Source organism: Balaenoptera acutorostrata, chromosome 1 (assembly GCF_949987535.1).
Source record: "Balaenoptera acutorostrata chromosome 1, mBalAcu1.1, whole genome shotgun sequence".
Taxonomy (NCBI): Eukaryota; Metazoa; Chordata; class Mammalia; order Artiodactyla; family Balaenopteridae; genus Balaenoptera; species Balaenoptera acutorostrata.
Genome location: NC_080064.1, coordinates 139256971 through 139273849, shown reverse-complemented (window position 1 = coordinate 139273849; position 16879 = coordinate 139256971). Strand labels below are relative to the sequence as shown.

General features: G+C 35.4%; 1 protein-coding gene across 5 annotated transcripts in view; it reads right to left on the bottom strand.

The window, feature by feature from the left end:
- The window catches only part of RASAL2 (RAS protein activator like 2), a 396742-nt gene that overhangs the window by 82744 nt on the left and 297119 nt on the right, over positions 1-16879 (bottom strand). For all 5 annotated transcript variants that reach the window (XM_057544819.1, XM_057544820.1, XM_007172943.3 and 2 more), the window contains one exon: positions 8174-8280. In XM_057544819.1, coding sequence (XP_057400802.1) covers positions 8174-8280 — 107 coding nt within the window. The remainder of the gene's footprint in view (positions 1-8173; positions 8281-16879) is intronic.

The window sequence follows — 16879 nt, the reverse complement described above, 5'->3', positions numbered from 1 at the left end:
CACCAATTCCACTTCCGGGTATTTACCTGAAGGAAACAAAAACATTAATTTGAAAAGATATGCACAGCAATGTTCACTGCAGCATTATTTACAATAGCCAAGATATGGAAACAACCTAAGTATCTATTGCTAGATAAATAGATGAAGAAGATGTGGTATGTATGTGTATGTATATGTATGTTTGTGTGTAACACACACACACTAGACTATTGGCCATTAAAAAAATAAAATAAAATCTTGCCATTTGTGACAACATGGATGGATCTAGAGGGTATTTTGCTAAGTGAAATAAAGTCAGACAGAGAATGACAAATACAGTATGATCTCACTGCTATGGGGAATGTAAAAACAAAACAAACAAATAAAACAAAATGAAAAACAGACTCATAGATAGAGAGAACAGATGGTGGTTGCCAGAGAAGAGAGAGTGAAATAGGAAGGGGATTATTAAGAGGTACAAACCTCCAGTTATAAAATAAATAAGCCATAGGGATGTAATATACAGCATAAGGAATATGGTGAATAATATTGTAATAACTTTGTATGGGGACAGATCATTAGTAGACTTATCATGGGGACCATTTCATTGTATGCAAATGTCAAATCACTATGCAGTACACCTGAAAAGAACATAATATTGTACATCAACTAGTTTTCAATTAAAAAATAAGTAAATGATAAATTGAAATTCATAGATGTTTAATATAAAACAAACAAACCATTTAAAGATCCAGTGGAGTGGTACTGGCATTGGTTATAAAATTAAATGGCCTGATGGTAGGAAGGCACCTCAGGGGTATTACTGTTCACCAGCAATGCTTGTACCTTGTTGACTATAGGTATAGCTAAGAAGTACAAAAATACCTTTCTGTACAGCTAACTGTAGCAAATCAAGAAGTTGGCAAGGTTTCCTTTATATATTTCTAACTTCCTAACTTCTTTGAAAGGAGAAAGCATCTGATATCAGTTATACTTAGTGGTTAACTATATGCTCCCGTAAGTGAGTATTAGCCCTTCAAAACGTTTATCTCTGGTTGTGATATGAAAGGAGTTAAGCCTCTACTTTCCCATTAAAACAGAAGAAAAATATCTTGGCTTTGAGGAGATGGCCTTATAGTACACTATCCTTAAGAATGAACTACATTTGAGTTTATCCTGCCCTCTCTCTCAAACAGCCCTTTTCTCCTGGGCAGGATAAGTTGGAATCTCCACTAGTTAGCACTATTGCAAACCTATTTCTAGGAATAACCATAGATTGAGGAGGTTTTCCATCATTCTTTGATTCTTTCAAGTTTAGGATCTTGGCAATATTCCTGCCATGCCTGCTCTCTTTTCCTCCAGGTATTTGCTATCTATCCTCCTTAAGGGGTTGTATGTATCCTTAATCCTTTTTTGTTTCCTCCAAATTTTATATTTTCTGGGGTATTTATCGTTAAAAGGTTTTAAAATTACACCCGTTCTGATTACAAAATGATTTAGAGGTATAGTTAATATTTAATATCTTCAGACTATAATTTTTCTTTTCTGGCATCCCTATGTTTATTATATTATTTGTACCTCTGGTAGTAATATTTTGATAGACATATAATATGAATATGTATTCATACATATATGAATATAAATGTTCTCTTTATTGAAAAAGGTATCACTGAAGGGTAATCCTACTATGGATTTTAACTCCATGCAGATGGTCAGGAAAGAGAAGAAAGATGAATAAAGAATATTTAAGGGGCTTCCCTGGTGGCGCAGTGGTTGAGAGTCTGCCTGCCAATGCAGGGGACACGGGTTCGAGCCCTGGTCTGGGAGGATCCCACATGCCGCGGAGCAACTGGGCCCGTGAGCCACAACTACTGAGCCTGAGCGTCTGGAGCCTCTGCTCCGCAACAAGAGAGGCCGCGATGAAGAGTGGCCCCCACTCGCCGCAACTGGAGAAAGCCCTCACACAAAAACGAAGACCCAACACAGCCAAAAATAAACATAATAAATAAATAATAAATAAAAATTAAAAAAAAAAAAAAAGAATATTTAAGCAGCAGAGGAAAGAACTTTAAGTGTCCTGGAATACAACAGTAATGAGAATGTAAAAATTGAAACAGGATTGTAGCTCGGGTGCTATGAATTCAAACTGAATATTTTACTGCTAAAACAGATTCTTAGGCTGGTCAGAGGTCACTCTGCCACAATAAAGCAAGTATTTTGTAAAATTAGACTGGTCATCTGAACTGACTGTGGTAAACACTCAGAAGGGCAACTAATATACAACACAGCAACTTGTTTGTGAGCGATAGCATGCCACTGAGAAACTTCACTTGCTAGTTTTTTACGGCAGACTTGAAGGTACAAAAGAAGGCACTGATGTCCACAGGCAATACATTGACTAAGTGGGTTCCTAATACTTTAACCACTCATTTAGACAAATAGTTCTCAACCCTGGTTGCATGTTTGAATCATCTGGAAAGGTTTTAAAAAATACAGAAGACTGGGCTCTAGTCCAGAGATTTTGATTTAACTGGTCTGAGGTGGAGCCCAGGCAGCAGTATATTTTGAAGTTCCTTAGATGATTTTTGTGTACAGCCAGAGTTGAAAACCACTGGTTTAGACAATGAACACTTTCTGGTCTTTATTAAGTGGGCACGAAGCTTTCTGTCTCTTTGTTTACTTTGGAAAAACAAAGATCTTATTGAGGATTCTATTCAAAACAATGGCTAATACCAACTGAGCCTGATATCTCAATACTTAAGAAAGGATGTAACATTACTTTTGTTTTTTTGGCTTTTTTTTTTTACAGAATTTAACTTAGTCTACATTTATTCCTCTAAAGCTTTACTTTCTTCTAAAAACTATGCAAAGGTTCCACCTTCTGACAGTCTTCTGTACCTAGTATGTCTGATTGGGAATGCTCAGGAGTCACTGTGACAAGAACACAAGGAGGGTTACATAGGAATAGTCGGTTACTGCTTTAGTTCAAATTTGCATTCTGGTTGTCTTGGCATATATTTTAGTGCCTGAATTCTTTCAGAGCCAAGCTCAAGGCTAATATAAATGAAGCAGCTGCGACTGCATTGTGTTACATTCACAGGGAAGGCCAACTCAGACCATTGTGTTATGGAAATGAAAACACTAAGCGAAGCACCTGGCCCAGAACACAGCAGCTTTCTTTCAGCCAAAGCTAAATTGATGGCATCGTCTAAGGAGAAGTGATACAAAAATCATAAATATCAATAGTCACTTTATAAATAGAATATTAAAGAAAGAAGCCTGTCGCAAAAACTCAGGCAATGTGAAACAAATATATACAACTACAAGATGTTAGCATATTCCCTTTCTGAATTAAATTTAAGTACCTGGATAACTTTTCATTAGTTTACTCATTCCTTCCCAGTCACTCTTGTAACATCATTTAAATGTAGTTTTAACAATATATAAAACATACAATGGATATTTTATTTAAAGGAAAACACAAATATGACAAAGGCAAAAAGTCTAGCAGGATGTTACGGAAAAAAATGAAAAATAGGATCTTTAAAAAGAGGCAAAAAACTATTCAAATGACTAAAATTGTTCTTGGAGAATCTAATAGCCAAAACTCAAATCTGCAAAAACATTGCGAGCTTATACGTATGTCTGACACCTAAACGGCTCAAAGAAATATCCACAGAGATAAATCATTAAATAAAGAATCCTACCTAGTTTCACTTCCCAACCTAAGTAGAAAGAGTATACACTACATACATAAAATATCATAGCCCTGGATTCCAAATATAAATTAAGATCTCTCTTTGTTGAAGAGAAAAAAAAAGGTAACTATTTTGCGCAGGTGCACTCCTTTACTCCAAACGATCTCTTAGTGGTTATTAAATGGTTTAGTAATCCACTTGACTAGAGACATCATCTGTAATACCAAGAGAGTAAGTGTGAAACACAGTCACTTGATTCAGGTTCTTAGATAATTCATTTATATTTTATCCACTCAACAATTACTTGTTGAGTGTTTCCTATGTGCAAGGCTCTGTTGTTAGGCATTGGGGTAGCTACAAAGATAACTCTACCCCATGCTCTGCGGTGACCTAAATGGTAAGGAAATCCAAAAAAGAGGGGATATATGTATACGTATAGCTGATTCATTTTGCTGTACAGTAGAAACTAACACAACATTGTAAAGCAACTATACTCCAATTAAAAAAAAAGTTAAGTAGAAGAGATATTTATTGTCTAATGAGGCACACAGACCTACAAACAAATAACTGCAATTGGAATTAAGGTGAAGAGACATGGAATCAGAGTGGAGGAAGAACTGAATAACTACCCTGCAGATCTCTGCTTTTCTTATGCCTATGATTAGATAAAAGTACAAATACATTTAAACATTCCCAAAAGCTGAGACCTTACCTTAACCTATAGGTTCAGTAGCCATATGACTTCCTTCTTTCATTTCTTACGTTCTTATTTTTAAACTTATTGACTCTGCTGTCTACTATCTGCATAAAGATGGATTAGACTATGGAATATACGTGAATATACTACTTACTAGTTATCCATTTTAAGTTTAGAAAATATAAATTTGGGGGAATAAGGAAGATATGCACAGATATATATCCTTTCTGCCTTATCTAGCAGCAGTCAGCAGGATACAAACAACTCTTACCCACTGGCTTCTGGGGATCTCTCAAAGGCTAACCACTACTCTAGAACTACCAGCAGTGTCAGCTGATAGCCAGGGGTGGGTGCTGGACTGGCCTTCTATTGAATGATAGCCCCTTACCTATCACCCTGAGTTGAGATAGTGATAGCAAGAAGAGTCACTTAGGTTAGAGTCAAGTAATTTACCAGTATGTCCCAGTATTTATATAACTTGGTTTAGCTTTTAAGCCAAGGCAAATATTTCAATTAAACCAATCTTTAATGCTTTAGTGGCCAGCAAAATTCAGTTAAGCTTGACAAACAAACCCACTCACAGTCTTGCCCCAACCTACCTCTCCACCCTCTCTCTAGCCATTTTTGCCTACACGTTTTTCGATTCCTGCCTCGAAAAGCAGGAAATGCTTTCCCATATTCCCTTGAAGCGTGAGTCACCTTATGAAGTATGTCTTTCCAAAATGCTATTCCCTCAGGCTGGAATACTCTCCTTCCCCTCTCAACTATTTTCATTCAGCCTTTGAAACACAGCTGAAATACTGGCTCCTTGACAAAGCCTTAGCTTACATAGTGCATTGTTAAAAACCGGTGTCACCATGCTCATCAACCTCCTTATGAATCTGGTCATTTTTCTGTCTCTTGCTACTAGACTATAAGTTCTCTTGTATGGAAATTCTGTTGTGTTCATTTCTGTTTCCCCAGTACCAAGTAGAGTGCCAAGAAAGCATCAATAGTCTCATCAATATCAATTGGTGAATCACCAATACTTTGCCCAAAGTAAGCATTCATTAAGTGTGTCATTGTCAACAATTTCCATCAAGACTTGTTAAAAATCTATTTCATCTGCCCTCAATAAGCCTGAAAATAGATCTAGGAAGAATAAGGCCCTTTTGGAGAGTCCACAACTAGCTCCTTTTTGGGTCCTCCTGATGGGTAGTGAACCTGCTGTTCACCACAGCAAAGACACCTGAGTCTTAGAACCACAAGTACTTGTGCTTAAATCTCACCCTGCCCCTTTATAAAGTTAACATGAAAATGATCTTAGAGGTACTATATAAGTAACTAAAAGTTAAGTATCTCAAAGTTAGGTTCCTTTTTGTACTGCTTTCCCATATTCAGAAAGTCTTTTGTGATATTTATTACACAAATATTTTGTGTTAATCTGAAAACTAGACATACTTCTTCTGGCAATACATTTAAGTGATGTAAGGTCACATTAGCTATTGGTATCATATGGAGATTTAAAAAATACAGCATACTTCCACAGACATCCAAGTACTGCAGTGCCTCATTTAGCCAGCATATTTTGGTTTCTCTTAAAAGAATATAAATTATTTATCCAGCATCATCAAGGAGTGAGGAACTTCACAAACCAGATTTTTCGGAATAGCAATTTTTATAAAGCTTCACATATCTTTAAGATTTTAAATATTCTCAATGGATATATATCACATAATATTACACAGTTTCCAGTTTTAAAAAAAAGCCTGGTACAAACAATATAATTTCACTTTTCCTTAATGATTCAGGACTATTATTATCAATGTCAATTACTGCACTATGCACCATCCATCCTGTAATACAATGGTACCCTTAAGGACTATCAATAAGTATAAGGCTATATGCCTTTATCCTAAATGAATTCAGATTGTTTTTATGACTCCTTGTTTTTCATTTTCTCTGCCTCCTCCCTCTAACCACTGACATTTTTTTTTTTTGCCATTAAAAAAATTGCAGTCATTGTGTTTGCACGGTTATTTTTCCAAACAATTGTCTAGATGAAGGCTTATGAATGGCTAAATTCTACTAGAGAGCTAAGTGCATGGGCTTTGTGACTACAATTTGCTAGTCAGGGGACCCTTCTTTCCCTCAATATTTCTAAATCCATGACGTGGCCGAGATTGTAAAAAGAATAACAAATGAGGGAATTCCCTGGCGGTCCAGTGCTTAGGACTCAGCGTTCTCACTGCCGGGACCTGGGTTCGATCCCTGAGTAAGTAGTCTGTGAGTAGTGCTAGTCTTCATGTATATGCATCATTGTTTTATTACTTTTACTCAAAAATAATTAGTCTTATTATTAAGGTAAACCTTAAATTAGCTGTCAATTTACTGTTTAAATATAAATGAAAATTGTTATTGCTAATTAATTCAAATTTTAAAGGCCCAGTCATGAACTTCAGATTCAGTATAGGAAGTACTTCAAAGTTACCACATGCAGAGGAATATTCTTCTTCAGTTACTGATGTTAAAAAAAAAAAAAAATTAAGTATTCACCATTCTATTCTAGCATGATGGTAGGAAAAATTCAAATTCTAACTGAAACCTTTTCACCAAACTCTTTAGATAGATAGATAGTTTCACTATATTTGATTGGTTTCATCAGGAAAATAAGACAGGGAAGGGAGAGAAAAGATGCTTTTTTCATTCATGAAAACAAATTTAAATAGATAGTTATGTCTATTAGAGTAAAGAAATTTAGTAAAAGGCATGAAATCCAGTATTTTAAAACTCCTGTCATAATTTGGTTAGAATATTAATCCAACACTTGCTTGTGGTCTTTAAAAATGAGAAGATTTGTAAAAATTTGAAGGTCACAGTAATAGATATTCACAAACTCTACAAGGCACCTAGATATAACAAGGGGAAATCTTGCTTCTCAGGATTAATGTAAAATAAAACATTCACTTTGGTTAATTTACAAGTGAATGCCAGCTTTATATCTCAAAATACCAGTTCTACTTAAAAGGTCATCCTAACTTTAAAAAATTATATTGGAATAAAGAACACAATGTATTAACTTGGCTGAATTAAAAGAAAAAAAATCCTTTTTTTCCCAATAGAAAAGGCTATTTCTACTTTATACTGATTTCCAGTGTACCTATAATAATGACCAACTTCACGGATGTAATTCTTTTCAAGTTTAAAAAGAATTAATTTTAATAAAATGATATGATTAGAAAGTAAGTATATTTCTTATTCAATAAACAAAGAAAATGGATGAATTAAAATCTGGGTTACTCCAAGTTATATCAAAGAGGTCCAAACTGCAACTGGTAGTCAGCTGACCTGATCACTTACAGACTTTCCATCTCAGCATTCCTTCATATTTAATATTGATTCTCAGTACTGCCTAGTCAGTTTAAGGAGTATTTTTAACTGGAATATTTCTTCCACGGTATTTCTTGAAAGCACTTATATAGTCATCTAAAAGATGGCTTAAGCAAAGCATAGGCCAGGTTTCAGGATTAGAATTCACAACTGTCTAATTTTCTAATCTAATTTTCTGATTTTCTGCTCTGCAACTTTATGAGTCTCATCATTCTCTGCTTAGGCTCCATCACTAAAAACACTATAAGCCATCCTTTAAAAAAAAAAAAAATTCCTACCAGCATCTTTATAGAATTGTGATAGGTTTTAGTTAGTGACTTGATAAAGAGATTCTTGAGGAACAAAATGTTTTGATTTCTTAGCAACTGTCTCTAACTCTAAAAAGAAAGGAGAAAAGTAAAGTATTCTTTTTGAGAAGAGAAACACTTACTGGTACTTTGAAGGGTGAGGTATTTGCAGTATCCATAGAGTTGGGTTTCTCTGATGTACTGGTCCCTGAGATACTCCGTCTGCGGGGGGACCTTTCTGCTGGCACCTCTGGAAAAGAAAAAAAGAACATCATAAAAAACACAAATTTAGGATCTTTCGCTAACCTGTAAAATTATTGATTTTTTTCTCACAAAAAATCCGTCTGCTTTAAAGATACATTACATTCTATCTCTACATAATTTGTTTCTTTACCTCTAAAGAGATATTATCAAGACACTAGGGAGACTTGGTCACTGTTAAGAATCTGCTTTAGTGTGACAGCTTATATCTTTATGTACATATAAAAAGTAATTTCCTCTGAGCTATGTTTAATATCTCTAAGTTCACTTAATATTTGCATCTCAGTGTATGAATCTACTTCTCTATGTCAGCAATATAGGAGTTAATATAAGCCAGTGAAATTTTTTCATATTCTTGTGAACAAATTTTGCCTAGTGAACATGATTTGATGGTGTCTGCACAAGGGTCAAAGTTCAGTTCTGTGCAGATAAGATGATTCACTAGCCTGTAGCCAAAGGTCCATGAGAAGACTAAAAGCTGCTGCTAGGATAAAATAACATATATGCCTATGCTGATATAAAAATAGATCAGCTTCTCCTTGTTCTGGCAATATGACCTCACTAAGATCTTAGTCTGGAATCCTAAATCTGTTCAAATTGACCTAACAAGCTTCAGATTTTGCAGATGATGTGGTATTCTCCAATTTAATTACTATACACTATATTAAGGTTACATTTAAAAATTTTTATAGAGTGATATACATATATATGCATATATATATGCACATAAACACGCACACACAGATGATAGATATATACATATTATACCTTTATCACAACTGCTTCCCATCTCCACTTCAACTGACAGACATATAGGAATCCAGCTTCTCAGATAACATTAGATAATCTCAACATGGACAAGGAAAAAAAAAAACACATCCTAAAAAGAGTATTCTGTGTTATCTTCCAGATCTTAAAAAATAAGGAGTAAATCGTGACTCCGGAGACTGACATTTTCATTCCTGCTGTTCTCCCTTTAAAAGATAGATGCAGTTTAAACTTCCATTTCTGGCCTCCTGGCCCCTGGGATCCGTGCTACTTCCACTTAAGAGAAAGCGTTTTTTCTCGCTCCCTCCCTGTGTCTTGCTCTTCCCCCTCCCTCTCTACAGCTTGCAGAGAGAGCAAGCGAGAAAGCAACACACAGGACTGCAGCTATTCAATCAATTGTTCCGACTGCACATCCTCATTAGTTACTTTCAGGCTATTAGCAGACGCCCAACCACTGCCTCCCCTCAGTTACAGCAAATTTCACTGTATTACACTAATCTGCAGAAGAAAAAACATTTCCTGAAATTTATATTCATCTAGTGCCAAAAGGACACCATTTTACACAGACCCAGTAATACACACAAATCAATCCCTCCTATGAAAATCCAATTGGGAGTGCTTACCCTATTACTATCTTTGCGTGCTGGACACTGATTTTCTTTCCATGACTAAACATTTCTCCACTGTGACATCCTGACCAGTAAGACATAAGCCAAATCGCAACATGCCTAATGACCGAGAGGTTGACAACACAGCGTCTTAAATGCCTGCAGTACAAGAAAGTTCCATGCTATTACTGTGTTTTAAAATTATGACCAATAACTGCCTCTCAACTTCTCTCTAACCATCTGTGGTTAAATGAGCCTTAATGTACAAAGCCATTTTCAGAATTAGGCACACATGAATTCTACTGCACATTTCTAAAAAATGGTACTATAATTAAAATTCATAGGAATGGCACAAAGCACTGAATTTAAACAAATCAGTTTGTCAAAGCACACTGAACAACAAGACCTTCAGACTCCAGGAAGATGACTTTAAAGGGTGATTATCTAAGTCAGGCAATTCTATATGGGGGGCAGGCAGGTGGGGACAGGGGCTGGTGAAGGTAGAAGGAGATCTCATCTTTCCTCTGATAATTACTGATCATTAGAAGATACATGAGATTGAATATTACAATATAATATATTTTAATCTCTGAATAATTGATGGAGAAACCATATTGGGAGAAAAATAAGTTCCATTAGCAAGGATAAAATGATCTAGTAAACAGTTTTCCTTAATTTGCAATGTTCTGGCTAAGGAAGAAAAAGAAACTTATCTCCTTACTGTCTTCCAAACATCTAATTTTAGTTTTCAGGCATATGAACTCATTACGTAAATATATTTCAGTGCTTTTAGCTATTTGAAATTATTTTGGCTATAATGAGCAACCACATTTCAAACCCTAACAATATGTTCTTTGTTGTACTTATCTTTAGATTCTCTTTCTGTATCACGAAAAAAAAATCACAACTCTGATGTAGCTTAAAGAATGTCACTGGGTTCAAAAAGAAGAAATTAAATTATTTTTGAAGTTTGAACAATTGCCATTAAAGAGGGAAAAGCAAGGAAACAAAATAAGCTAAATCAACTAATGATAAGAGGAGGAAGTCTACACTTCTTGACTTTCCCAGCCCTCACATCAGTGCAACTTATCTGCTGATGTCTTTGAATATTAGGGTTGCTTAGTTTTCAGAAGATTCATAACTATTTCAAAGCTGAGAGAAGAACATATACCCAAAGAACCAATGTCCACTTAGAAACAGGGGAGCAGCATCAGGAAGAACAGAATTAACAACTTGCTGGATTAGTCACAGGCTGGCCTGCATGTTAAACTGGTCCAGCTACCTTTGACTTTAAAGCTCCAAGCAAAAAGGAAAGCTGCTACTATGCTCTTAAAGCTACATTTCTGCTGATTTGGATGGAAAATCTATACCAGTCCCAGCAGACCAAAATTAGACAGCTCTCTACCCTACCCACCCCATGCTACATACTACTGCATTATTTTCACCTGCTGTAAAAATTAATATTCCTTTCATAGTCACAATATTTAATTACAGTCATTTTAAAATATGCTCACTCTCTAAGACAAGAGGCATATGATATTGTTTCGGTAGATAAAGGTCTAAAACTAATTTGTTCACTTTCTCACCCTCTAAAAATAATATTTTTCATCTTCAGATTGAAAGGCAAAAAAAGTTATAAAAAGCCCAGTTAAGTTTTAAATTTATCTCTTCATTTCCTCTGCCATTGGGTATGAACTGAGATGAGGTGACAACTTATAATAATGAGAGATAACCTCCAATACAGCTCCACATAGGATGATGTATTGAACAAAGAGAACATCTGGGTGCTTTTCTTAGCAGCTCTACCAACTATCTGTGTGATAATGTGTAAGCCATTTCAACCTTTCCTGCTCTGGTCTGCATTAATAAACTGGGTTATTCAGACCAACCAGAGATGAAGACAAGATGAATGAGTTTATATGCTTTGACCCAAAATTAGCTTTTTGGAAGAATGGGGCTCTCTAAATCCAAAATACATTATTACAACGTCATTTCCTCAAAATACACATTTCCTTCTATGTCAGTGTGCTTTCTTTTAAAAGTGTGGCAAAGGAATTGACAACTAGATAATTGTAAGGGCAAAGGCACTTTTGGTGGAAGATGTGCCTATTTGACAAACAGAACTCAATTCTGCCTTTCAGACCTAATAGTGTGTTCATGGCCTTTAGTTTACTTATAAGAAGTCAATGTGGGCTTCCCTGGTGGCGCAGTGGTTGAGAATCTGCCTGCCAATGCAGGTGACACGGGTTCGAGCCCTGGTCTGGGAAGATCCCACATGCCGCGGAGCGGCTAGGCCCGTGAGCCACAACTACTGAGCCTGCGCGTCTGGAGCCTGTGCTCCGCAACAAGAGAGGCCGTGACAGTGAGAGGCCCACGCACCGCGATGAAGAGTGGCCCCCGCTTGCCGCAACTAGAGAAAGCCCTCGCACAGAAACAAAGACCCAACACAGCCAAAAATAATAAAATAAATAAATAAATTAAAAAAAAAAAAAAAGAAGTCAATGTAACAAATGGTGTTTCAGGGAGGGAAAAAGAATAGGACAGAGAAAGGGAGATGAGTAGGAATAATAATTTCACTACAGGAACTATAGTGAATAGGTAGCTAGATGCATTGAGAAGGTGAGTGGGAGCCAATACTTAAGGAAGTGAAGAGGTTAGGCTTGTAGATTTATCAGGGAGGGAGACTGCAGACAGAGGGAGAACAATACAGAGCTTCTAGGGTAAAGTTCAGCTGGGAGGCCAGTGGGGCTGCTGTCAGTAAGTGGGGACAAATAATAGCAGAAGGCCTAAGAGGAATTAGGGCAGGCATGCTCAGATCATGTAGGCTTTGTAGGCCTACACATAAGGACTTGGCTTTTTACTCTGAAAGAAAAACCACCTGGTGAAATGCACTTCATCCAAAGGTACAAGTCACAAAGAACTACTATGGAGAGACACTTATTGGCGTTTTCTTAATTTTTTTTTTTTTTAGGATTTCGAATAATGAATGTGATTGAAATGATTCTAGAATATTATTATGTTTGGAAAGAGAGTAAGGAAAATGCTTATATTCACTGAGGGTTAGGTTCTAAAAGCCTCTGCAAATAAATGAGAAAAGTATCTATTATATAATGTCATTATGATAAAATATCTATAAATATCAACTATATTTACTTTTTGTTCAGTCACATTTAACCAAATTTCATATACTGTCATGTCATACATGCATATACTTAACATAAACAACATAGCTAAAACTGTCATGAATTCTGATAATGTCTATCACTTAGAGTAAGTTACAATCGTTTTTTGTTTTTTTTTTTTAAGCAGAGGAGATGATTCAAAAATACATTTTTTTAGGAGAAAAAGATGTACTTCAAAATTATTTAAGTACCCCTTTTGTGAATAATTTGTCTAAGGCAGAAATATTTTTCTATTTTTATGATAATTTGAGTTAATGTTAAATGTTTGTTATGTGCTAACCACCAGGTCTAGTATCTCTCTTACTTAGTTCTTGCGGTAACCCCTGAGGTAGTAGCAATTTATTACTCTCCTCGATGAAGATGGAGGCAAAATCTAAAGAAGAGAATAACCTTACCAATGTGAAAGTAATTTCAGAAAATTCAAAACAAACGATAAACAGAATGAAGAAAGATATTTATAAAGTTTCGATTTGGTGGACAATGATGTAAGGAACCAAAATATTCTTCTTACAGCAAAATTCTCTAGTTATGACAGACCAGAAAAACATTACATGTTCACAGATACAGTCAGATGGCATATACAGTATGTCTAAACACTTCACATTAATATCAATCCAAGCCAATTCCTAGTAATTTTGTGTACAGAATTATAAAACATGAATGAACGTGAATGCTCTGTCAATTATAATTATTCACAGGCCCCATTAATATTTTTGACATTATATTTAGGAAACAAGTGCTCTATTGTTATCAAAAGGAAATTCTTTAGTTCACTTCAAAAACCTTTTCAAAAATCAAAAACATTTCAAGAAAGCATGATAGAAAATTAAACACACACCAAAATGTTTGTTCACCCATTCAAGTCACTGGAATTTCAATGTGTATGGTGTTGCTGTGAACGAATCCACTTCGCTATCATCTATTTTCCCTTACATTGCGTAAATGATGACAAAATAGGATGTGATAAGTCCATGGCTCAAGTTATTAATGAATGAGTTAATAAGCAAATAACTTATTTCTCCATGCTGTGAATTCTAAATTAGGAGAATGCTTCTTCCACAGGAGGCACAGAAGACACTTAAGGAACAGAATAGGAAGGAATAGTATTAGGAAATAGGTTTGTACCTCTTTAGCAAGAGGGCCTTTAATAACAAATGGCAAACATGAAAGAAAAAAAAAGGCTTCATGACGTTTCATACTTTTTGTTGGAGGATTCCTTAAAGGTAATGAGAGCTTAAAGATGAAGGTAGAGAAGAATTTTATAAAGGAAAAGTGACAAGAGCAAAGAGGAGAAAATTACATCCTGCATTTATATAGTTGCTAACAACATAGCACCTGGGTGTTTTATAGACTTCACCACCTAATTTTCAGCAGGACATTTTCTGCTGTATCTCACTTTTACTGCTGTAAAGCCGAGGCACTGACAGTCACTACCATTCAGCTGCTCTGAAGTACAAATCCCCAGAGCCACTTTAATTCATCCAATTTGTATCACTTAGACTGCAGTACTTCACTCAAACAAGCAGTCCTTTCAAGTTTGCATGCCCTAGACACATTTCAATACGTACAAATTGGTGCTAAGTACAGAAATGTGGTGAATTCTCAGAAAGTAAAGCCATCTAGTCTCCTCCACCTTTTCTTTACTTCAACAAATTTATTCCCTATTATTATTTTTAAAAAATTCTTCTTGTTAATATAGTAGGAGAACAGATTTCTCTCTGGTCAAGCAAGTATTCCATTTCTTCAACTTAGGGCTTCACATGATTATACTGGATGAGATGATAGAGAACACTTTTCACTGTTAACTGGAAAGACTAAGAAAACAGTTTAGAGATATTTATATGGTTATCTTAATTTTCAAATACAAAGCGTATCTATGGTTCTTAGTGATAACAACCAGGGATCTTAGTAGTAATAATAAAAGTATAACAAGGATAACTACAACACCAAAGTAACATTTTTATTCCTTATTACATGCTAAGTGTTTTGTATTAATTTTGTCTTCAATCCTCACAATTCTCTGGAATTGGAATTATAGCCCCCATTTTACAGATGAGGAAGCAAGATGTTCTATTACTCTGCCCATGTTTGCAGGGCTGGTAAAGGGCAGAATCAGAATTAGAACCCATGCGATCTGAATCTAGAGCCTATACTTTTAATCACCTTGCACGCTATCCTGTTCTTGTGTTTTGTATAATGGATCGTAATGAAGAAAAATAAGATAAACAATCATGAAGACTTGAATTTTCTTACTTCTTCCTAAAAATAACTCAAAGAACTTTAACAAGTGCACATGATTCTTCATATTTCACAGAGAATTAAATCATACTCTTTGGGGGATAATTTACTGCAAACAAAACCCCATCAAAGAAAACTCTCAATACTGGAATGCTAATGCTAATAAGAACATTCTAATCAAGAAACAAAGAGAGGTGAGGCAATGTGGTAAAGAAGGAGAAAAGTTACTTGCTTAACATAATGGTGAAAAAATTTGAACAAAATAGGAATTAAGCTATAAAGAATATCTACCACTGATTCCTTGAATTAAAAAGTGACAAAAAGCCCTCCAAAAAATAACCCACCCTTAGGGGGATGGATGAATAAGCAGAGCACAAAGGTTTTTAGGGCAGTGAAAATATTATGTGTGATACTGTAAGGATGGGTACATGTCATTATACATTTGTCCAAACCCACAAAATATACAACATTAAGAATGAGTCCTACTGTACTATGTACTTGGGGTGATTATGATGTGTTAGTGTAGGTTCATTGACTGTAACAAATGTATTATTCTGGTGGGGGTATTGATAATGGGGGAGACCATGCATTTGTGGGGACAAGGGTACACAGGAAAATCTCTGTAACCTTCTCTTAATTTTGCTGTGAACCTAAAACTGCTCTAAAAGAACAGTCTTAAAAAAAAAAGAAAACCTGCCCTTCTATCCTCATAAAGCAATCTTCAGTATACCTAAGTGGAAAGATAACTACTTAGGCCAATTCCATGAGACAAAAATAGATAAAAAGCATTGGTCAGCATAAAGTTACTGTTTTGAATATTTCAATCTAGTTATTTATAAATTTTCTTAATCTCATAGCTTCATTTTGGTGAATAATATTTTGTCCTCAACTCTGGAAGACAATAGGTCTTCTAATTTACAGAGATGCTCTAAGACCTTTATCTAAACTTTTTCTATAACTGACTTTATTAGTATGTTTCAAATATAATTCAGGGTAAATCTGATTTATTCATACCATAATTTCACTGTTCATCTCTAAAATCTTTTTTCAAAAGATCTGATCCTTGATTATGCCAGGGTCTTTTAAGACTAATTTGGGTTTTATTCCAAAACAGACATTAATAGAAGGCATTGAAAGTATTGAAAACATAGACATATTCAAGCCTCTAATAAAGATTAGAACTTAATCATTTACTGAGGACCAAATATGCGTGCAGCGCTGCACAAAAAACAAAAAATCTTTACAGTGGACCTCACTTATTAGTGAAAGTAGCAGAAACGGGAGGAGCGTATAATGTTGATTGGTACCCCTTTAGCCACCAAACACTGTCAAGTTTCTCTTTGGACGTTGATTTCATTTTGTTCTCTTTATTTCCACTACCATATATCACTCTAGTCCAGGATTTTTTATTTTCTCATGTAGATTACGGCAGGACCCTCCTAACTAATCTCACTGACTCCTGTCTCTCTCTGTTTAAAGCTATCCTGCTCACCATTACCAGATTACTCTCCCTCAAACAGTACTTTCTTAATGTAATTACCTTCCCAGAAATCTAAAAGATAATCAGGCATTGAAAAAATATCACCTAGCCCCCACCTTACAGAGTCACTCTTTTCTGCCAACACTTTCCAACAAATTGCCTTAGTCAGATGATCTCTGATCTTAAATGGGCCATATTAATTCCTCTGTGTCTGTCTTTGCTAATGGTTTTCACCCATCTGCCAAATCTTAGGTAACCTTCAATACTAATTTCAATTCATCTGCTTCCATAAAACCAGGCCTAATTATTCAC